The 8,923-nt window shown below is 40.2% G+C and overlaps 1 protein-coding gene across 2 annotated transcripts; it reads left to right on the forward strand.

Moving 5' to 3' along the window:
* Positions 1-251: 251 nt before the first annotated feature.
* LOC112301470 (olfactory receptor 7A5) lies at positions 252-8,510 on the forward strand. 2 transcript variants are annotated; one of them, XM_053930533.1, is made up of 2 exons: positions 252-422; positions 5,749-8,510. In XM_053930533.1, the coding sequence occupies exons 1-2, from the start codon at positions 307-309 to the stop codon at positions 6,683-6,685; spliced, it is 1,053 nt and encodes a 350-aa protein (XP_053786508.1). In that variant the 5' UTR covers positions 252-306; the 3' UTR covers positions 6,686-8,510. The 2 variants fall into 2 exon arrangements, with proteins under 2 accessions (XP_053786508.1, XP_053786509.1); XM_053930534.1 differs by having other exon boundaries at positions 335-422; positions 5,433-8,510.
* Positions 8,511-8,923: the final 413 nt, after the last annotated feature.

Below are 8,923 nucleotides of genomic sequence, written 5' to 3' on the forward strand. Positions count from 1 at the left end.
AAGTGCTGGGAGGTTAGTATTCTCGAAGCCCCAGGCCTTTTCAGAGGAACTAGTAAAAACAGGATTCACTGGACTTCCAACCTGGTCTTTTGGGAACATAGAATCTCTAGGAAAAAAAAATTCCTTCTGTCCAGACCCACAGGGAAACCATGCAATTAGAGGTTGGAAGAACATGGAAATGCACCTAACGAGCAGACATAGGGAGCTGTAAATAGCTCCTCATCTCCAGCCTCTCAGTGTGTGTCACCTTGGGCTGCATGGGCCCTGGTTGTTGCTTTTGGAACCCAAAGTTTGTCTAGGAGACCAATGCTTGCCTCCTTCCTGCTGTCTTGTCTCAGCAGAGAGCTTCTGCCTCCATTGTCATCCATCCAAGAGGCTCGACTTTCTTCCTGGGAGTGTGCCCTGTCAGAGCTCTGGATCAGGTGAGGCCATGTGTGCAGTAGGTGCTCCAGGAAATGGTCAGAGAGATCCAATGCCAAGCACATTCACCTGAGGTCTCTTGACAGCCATCAGCCTACGGTTGGTTGTTTACCTGACTAACTAGTTCATGATTTGTTTGGGATGCTAAAAAGAGAAGTAGACATTGAAGTCAGCAACACATGTGTCATTGCTCACTACTCCCTGAGGAAGCCCAATTGAGGTGGTAGTGGGAGGCATAAAGTATTTCAAGTGAGAGTAGAACAGGTACAATGAGTTTTGAACCTAAAGGGAGTAGGAAAATAGAGTAGTAGTTGTGGAGAGCTGTCCAGTAAAGCAAGGGCAGTTCTTTATTTTTCTCATGGGGCATATTCAATTCTGTTTCCATATTGATGAGACAGATCCATATTCAGTACACTTCTTGCAAACATTACCTTGCAACAGTGGTCATCATATGTGCATCCACAGTATCTTCTTGCACTCTGCATTTTCAATTAGAATTAGAGAGAATTTCTTTGATAAGTAAAAAGAGGTGTGCTAAATAGCTTAACTTTGCCATTATGTCAACCTGTGACCTGAATACATTTGTGGGTTAGTTATTCATTTGTTTCCTCTATTGGAAATTGCAAATTCCAGACATTTACAGAGTCTGGTCACCGTGCTTTCATTCCTGTTTTTTATTGCTTTATTCTAAACAAAGAATTGGGGAAGATTTTTTTTCGACCAACTTTGTTGTTGTCATTGAGTCCTTTTGTGTACATATATATGGAGAATTGTGAGTGTTTATTAACTGAGTGGGCTGAAATCTATCACTCATTCCTGCTGTATTTTCTCCATGGCTTTTAAAAATATATTTTACTGTTATTCACTTACAGTTGTCTGCATTTTCTCCCCACCCCTCTATCCCACTTCAGCCAAACCCATCTCCCTCCCCTGTTTCAACCCCCCCTTGTTATTGTCCATGTGTCCTTTGTAATTGTTCCTGTAAACTCTTCACCCTTTTCCTCTTTAATCCCCTCCCTTCTCTGCTCTGTCCTCTGCCAGCCTGTTCTCAATTTCAGTGTCTTTGGTTATGTTTGGCTTGCTTGTTTGTTTTGTTGATTAGGTTCCTGTTAAAGTGGAAGGCACTTTTTATAAAGATTTAACTGAAGATTACCTGTACCTACCATAAGCAGATTTGAATCCATATATCTCTATATAAGAAGAAATTATGACTTAGATACTGCTTTCTCCCTGACTTTATAAACCTCTTTATAACATTCTTTTATTACCAAATCTATGGCAATTTAATCTGGGATCAGTGGCCCATGTTGATATTGTTATTATGTTCTCTCTTAATATGAATTAATTTGATTCTCACCTGATTATTTTTCAAACAATCGTTTGTAATCAGTATACTTAACCTAATTACATTCCTGCTGCTAATCTGTATTCCATAAGGTCTTCGTTTCTTTTTTAAAATCTTGTCTTCCTATGTTATGCTCACATACACACTCATGTGCTTTTGTACAGATGCATGAACAGCATCCTGGCCCATCAGAAATGCCCTTTGTGTGTTGTATAGTTTTGGGTTTTTTTTTTCCTTTGTGTCCACTCTTCCTACCTACTCAACAATACCTACGGTCTTCCCTCCAGTCAAAGAGGGTGTAAGATCATGATTCATTATTTCCATGTCTACATAATATTCTGTGGCATGGCTGTGCTAGTCACACTTGAAATCTAAGATATACCTTCCCATTACATTGCTATTATAACAATATATGAAAATATTTTGAGATTGTTCCGTTAAAACTCTGGTTCTCCCCCAGAGGAAATACTGTTAGCCTATGGGACACAAAGCAATCTTTTGGAGACATTTTTGGCTGTCACATGGGAGGTGTCAGTAAAGTCCAGGTTGCTCTAAACCTCCTGCCATGGCCAGGAGAGACCACACCTCAGACAAAGACCTGGCCCAGAATGGCAGTCCTGCAGAGACTGAGGAGCCCTGTGTTAGAGACACAGGTGCTGGTAGTGTGTGCAGCTGCCTGCAGTCTGTTTTCCCAATGCTGTAACACTCCACAGTTCTGCCAGGAAAAAACAGAGCACCCCTTTGCTCCCTGTTTGAAAGTCTGTATCCCACTAAATGTGACATTTTTCTAAGTTTTTCTCCAAGCTGACAGGTGTGAAAGAACTCTTTTGTTGTTTGCTGAACTTTTTCTGATTTTCATGAAGGATTCATATTTGATGTTTTTGAATGATTTGAATATTACTATATGTTTACTAATTTTTCATGTCAGGCTTTTAGATGCCTTTTAAAAATTATGTTGGTTGGATGTAGAAGAGGGTGAAAGGGGGATAAGTGTTGACAGAAGGAGTCTTGACTTGGGGTACTGAACACACAATACAAAATATAGGTGATGAATTAGGTAGTTGTACAGCTGAAACCTATATAATTTTATTACGCAATGTCACCCCAATAAATTCAATAAAAATTAAGAACGTAAAAAGAAAAATAAATAAAAATTATTATTTCTCAATTGACTTACGGGATGTTTGGCCATAAAAATGTTTTGCATTTTATTTGTTAAATATGTCTGTCTTTTTACTCCTGATTCTCTGACTTGATTAGGGTGGTTTGGCCCACCTTTCAATATTAATATGTAGTTTTCATTCTGTTCACCTAAAAGGACTGGTTACTCTTTCAGTGAGTAGGGAATCCACCAGATTTTATGTAACATAACAGAGGTAGGGAATCAACTTCATTTTCTTGCAGGTAGATGTTTATTTTCCCAGCTTTTATTCAGCAATCCCACCTCTCAAAACATATAGAAATACAACGTTACCATGAGTTAAAAGTATTTATATACTGAGGACTAATTCCTGATTCATCCAACAAATAACACTGAGCCTCTGTTTGCCACCCTGTCTGGGAACATCATACATTACCTTCTGTGTCTATGCCTTTGCCAATTTAATTACAAATGTACGTTGGTATTTATATCTTGTTTTCCTTACTTTTTGATGCTCCCCTCATTTTCTTTAACACAGTTGCTAAATCACTTTATTCAATCAGGTTTTATTCTCCCTGCCATTCCTTTCATTACTTCACTTTCACTTCAACGGATTCCTGGGTAAGTGCACAGGTATTCACAACATCCACGAAAGTACAGAGGTGAGCAAAGCAGGTGAAACCCTCCTTGTTCAGATCGGGCATTGTTTTCTTTTGTTTTTAATTTAGCAGATTTTACTTATTTATTTTTTCAATTATCAATTTCTGTTTTGATTTTTATTTATTTTTTATTGTATCTCCACACTATTTTTTAAATATATTTTATTGATTGTGCTATTGCAGGTTCCCCACATTCTCCTCTTTGCACCCCTTCACCCAGCACACTCCCTCCCGTCCACATTCCGCTGCTTTTGTTCATTTCCATGGGTTATACATATAAAAGTTGCTTGCCTTCGACATTTCCTCTATTATTCTTATGCTCCCTTTGTCCATTTTCTACCTACCATTTATACAACAGACACAACTGCACCCACTATTTTTCATTGGTGTTACAGTACAGTTGTCTCCATTTCCCCACCACAACTCTCCCCCACCACATTGTGATGGTGAAGGGAGAGTATAGTGAAATAAATGTTTGCATGATAACATGGTTGGGCTTAAATCACATGAAGAAAGTTCCTCAGTATAAAAGGACGGATTGTCATGGCATGTGCAGGGTTTATTGTTCACATCCTGGGGAGGCCTTTGCATGTTGGATGGAGACCAGAACCAGAATTAGTGTGTACTGATTTGTCAAAAATGAGGTCCAAATCCTAAGTCCAAGAAAAAGAAAGGGGACACATAAGAAAAGTGAGGGAGGGCTTGTGTCATCTGCAATTTAAACTTATAAAAACCCATTGGTCAAATAACTATAGAATAGGTACAGGAAAAGCCAGTCTTGTACTGCTTGATATAAAAAAGAATCCCTTCTCTAAAATATAGTTTGTTTTGTTGGTCACTTTTCACTAGGTAGTCAATCTGCAAGGTGTTTCCACACCATATGTAAATAACTACCTTTGTGATTTGGATAAATACATCTTTAGTCCATCATTATTTTTGCTTGACATCAAGGGTTGGAGTTAGGGTTTGAAAGCTGCCAGAATTCAAATGCATTTCTTCCTCATCATCTCTCAGAGATCACCTGAACTTATTATCAATAGATATATTTCTACCTCATGTCCATTTTATTCTATTCTCTCCCTCTACATTTATGTTTTTTTAAATACAGGGCATAAAATGGACATTCCATTATGGAACCCACAGCTTATTTGTGCACTTACCATAGCAGTATTGAAGTAGTATGCCTAAATTCTTTTTGGAAAAGATATTTGATCTGCACAGCTGAGTTGTATGTAGTCACAGCGTAAATAGTGAGTAAGACAAACCTGGAGACCACACCCATGAGGAGACCTGGTGTGTATGTGCACCTGCCTTGTAAACTGAGAGCACTGCTCAGAGCAGGGGTACCTGGACCCATGTATTCCAAGGTGACTTATCACAGGGGCCAGAACTCCATCAAGAGAAGGGACTGAGGAGGAAGTTCTTTTCAGTTTACAGGATGCTTTTCCAAGCAGATTAATAAAGTGCAAGATTTTCATAGTGTGCAAAAGGGACTCTCTCTGACTTGAAGTTTCAGCAGCAGGATGCAGGCCCCCATGTGCCCTAATATCATCTAACACCATCTCTCCTGCCCCTGACACACTGGCTCAGTGTGAGCCTTGATTTTCTCAAACGACCATCTTCCTTGGGGGCTTTGCACTGTCTGTTCCTGCTGCCTGGAACACACTTGCTCCCTCTTGGCCTCCTGCTTAGTCTTCTTTGAGGTGCCTGTTAGCGTGTTGCCTGTTGGAAGTCTTGACAAAAAGAACAACCTCTATCAACTTTCTCCATTTAATGTGATTCACCTTTTATACAACATGTACTCCATTGATTATGTTGTATTATTGTGTTTATTTGATCATATTCTTTGTCCATGATTGGTTTCTAGAGACTCTTGTTTTTCATCAGCCTGTACTCTGAACAGTGCCTGGACCATGGTCTAAAGTCAATATACGAGTATATTCCTCAAATGCACAAACTACATTCTTTATTACAGCAATATACATTTTGCTTGAAGAATAGGTTGATGGTACAAAAGGAAATCCTAATGAGCAATGGCAAAGGACATGCCTTAGAAGAACCAGATTATACACCAAATGTGGAAATTATGTTTTGGATTCTAAAATATAAACGAGCATTTTCTTCAGTTACTAATGCTTGCTAATGTGAAAATTAGTTATTTAGTTGCTTCTATTTTGTGGTAGTCACCTGCGCCACATGGAACCAGGCAATGTTACACAAGTTTCAGAATTTCTTCTCCTGGGATTTTCAGAGACACCTGGACTAGAGCGCCTTCTATTTGGGCTCTTCCTCTGCATGTACCTGATCACTGTGTTGGGAAACCTGCTCATCATCCTGGCCATTAGCTCAGACACCCACCTCCACACACCCATGTACTTCTTCCTCTCCAACCTGTCTTTGGCTGACGTCTGTTTCACTTCCGCCACCATCCCAAAGATGCTGCTGAACATCCAGACACAGAGCAAAGCCATCACCTATGCAGGCTGCATCACCCAGATGTATTTTTTCATTCTCTTTGCAGGGTTGGATGACTTCATTCTTACTGTGATGGCCTATGACAGATATGTGGCGATCTGTCACCCCCAGCACTACAGAGTCATCATGAACACCCAGTTCTGTGGACTGCTGGTTCTGGTGTCCTGGATCTTGACTGCCCTGTATTCCTTGTTACATTGTTTAATGGTATTGAGTCTGTCCTTCTGCTCAGACTTGGAAATCCCCGACTTTTTCTGTGAACTCAAACAGGTGGTCCAACTTGCCTGTTCTGACACTTTTCCTAATGACATGGTGATGTACTTTGGGGCAGTGCTGCTTGGTGGTGGTCCCCTTACTGGGGTCCTTTATTCTTACTCTAAGATAGTGTCATCCATATGTGCAATTCCATCAGCTCAGGGGAAGTATAAAGCATTTTCCACTTGTGCCTCCCACCTTTCAGTTGTCTCCTTATTTTATGGTACAAGCCTAGGCGTCTATCTCGGCTCCGCTGGTACCCACAGCTCACAGTCAAGTACAACAGCCTCAGTGATGTACACTGTGGTCACACCCATGCTGAACCCCTTCATCTACAGTCTCAGGAACAAGGACATAAAGAGGGCCCTGGAAAGATTTCTTGGCAGGTAGGCTTCTCAAGGGCCAACTGTACGTGGCTGAAGAAGTGCCCATGAATGTTCAAATCTTCAGAGCAAGAAGTTCTGACACAAGTCAATACAATATTTGGACCATATGTAATAGACATTCTCATGTATCCCATGGGTTAACACGAACTACGTTAGAATAATTTATTCTCTTGTGACATATATCATTCCAAGTAATATTTTTGTCCTTTTACTAAAAAAGTTCTCATGAATTATACTACTTGTATGTACTAAACTACACTTGGATACCGAGGTCATTTACATAATTTTGATGTAAAGGACCATCTCAGAGGACAGATTTCACTTCCATGGTCATCACTAATTTCTATAGCACTATCTTTACCACACTATTTGATAATATAGATTTGAACATATTGGTAGTTTTTATAACTGGTCTCCTGGTTTTATGCACTTCATTCTTTTAAGCTGTGTGTCCACATAGCCTACCACAGCCCCTGGAAAAAACTGTCTATCAAATCCACATGTCCAAGAAGGGTCTACTATGAAATATAATATTAGTAAATAGTTTGATCTAACATGTAACAGATGACCTTACATATAATGAAACAAAAAGAGCCAGACATGTTATTGTTACACGAAATATTTTTCATGGTACACATCTACTCATTGAAGTGTGCAATATGATGTCCATGTGAGAGGGGTGAACAATGACATGGAGTGTTTTGTGATTTTTCCTGAATTATTTTCCTGTTTCTGCTTGAAAACTTTAAATGTGTTCCCTACAAATGGGACTCCTAGTGCTCTAAATGAAATGTCTCCTCTTTTTAATGTTTACAATTCCACCAAAGGGACAGTGAGCGACCAGTATGAATATCATAGAATATATATCTTATTTTTGCTCAGGACGTCTTCAGTCTTTACGATCAAAGGATGAATCATACAGGAGTTAAAATCCTGCCCAGTCATGTGAAAAGGGGTCACCAATTTTCCTGCACAAACGTGTAGGTCATTCCACCCTGTCCTGACTGCCTGGAAGGGAATGTCAGTGGACTCACGTTTATGCAGTTATCTGAAATACATCTCAGTAAAAGCAGGATTGTGGATGTTGTCCTCCAACATCAGTACTAAAGCTAAAAGCAAGTAGCAGATTGTTATAATTGCCCTCAGTTCTGTTTGCTTTGAGTATAATATCAGTTTGTTATTTCCATATAACAAGCCATCCCAAAAGGAAACACTTTAATATAATTCCTTTATTTTCTAATGGGTTTGTAGAGTGGGGAGTGGTTCTGATCCTGCTTATCTCCTCATGAGTCTGTAGTCAGGTATGGGTGACGCTGGTGTGTGTTTGGTTACCTTGGCTGGGCTTTGCAATGTATTAGGGGCTCAGGTATTGGGGCTGATCTAGGGGGGCCTTGGCTGGATTAAGTGACCTATATGTGAATGTCCCCTCCTCTGGAAGGCCGAACTGCTATGTTCACACAGCTGAGCCAGCATCTGAGTGTGAGCAGCTGAAATGACAAGGCATGGTTAAGCACACTGACACTTCCACCATGTTTATTGGCCAAAACAAATAAAAATTCATAATCCATCTCAGTTTCAAAGGTGGAGAAATAAACTCTACCTTTGTACAGAAGGAGCTTCACACTCACATTGCCAGACTGCAAACAGGCAAAGAATTGGGGCCAACTCTGCGAACAGTCTACCTAGCACTTGGGTAAATTTCAATTCAGTCATGTTTTATTTCTGCATCCCCCACCTCAAGCTGAATGATCTTAGAGAAAAAAGTTAGAGTAAAAATATGTTTAATGATCAGATGTGGAATTCTTCTGTAGAGGGTCAAACAGCTCCCCATGTGAACACCACTACGCCTGCCCCTGGCCTCCAGCTTGCCATTTCTAAGCTGAAAAATAAGAAAACTTTCTGTCCAGATTTCTCGAGTCCAGGGACTGAACTCTTGGATTAACAGAGCTAGGGAGCTCTTCCTTTCCTTGTACCATCTCTTTGGGCTTCCTCATGTAGACAGTAATTTTCTTTTCATTGTCCTGGTCTTCACATATTCATAATGATTCCCAATCTGGTACTCGTATTTGCTGGGGGTGGGGTGACTGATGGAAAGAGCTGGCATTTAAAATGCAGATAAAACAGAGAATGGAATTTGAAAGATGAAGGGTCGTTGCTGCATAAGTGCCACTGTGAATACCCTGAATGTGAAGGTTGACAGGAGGTGAGAATCTCTGGAGACCACAAGGTACCCAGGAGGCAG

The sequence above is a fragment of the Desmodus rotundus genome, chromosome 9 (assembly GCF_022682495.2).
Source record: "Desmodus rotundus isolate HL8 chromosome 9, HLdesRot8A.1, whole genome shotgun sequence".
Taxonomy (NCBI): domain Eukaryota; kingdom Metazoa; phylum Chordata; class Mammalia; order Chiroptera; family Phyllostomidae; genus Desmodus; species Desmodus rotundus.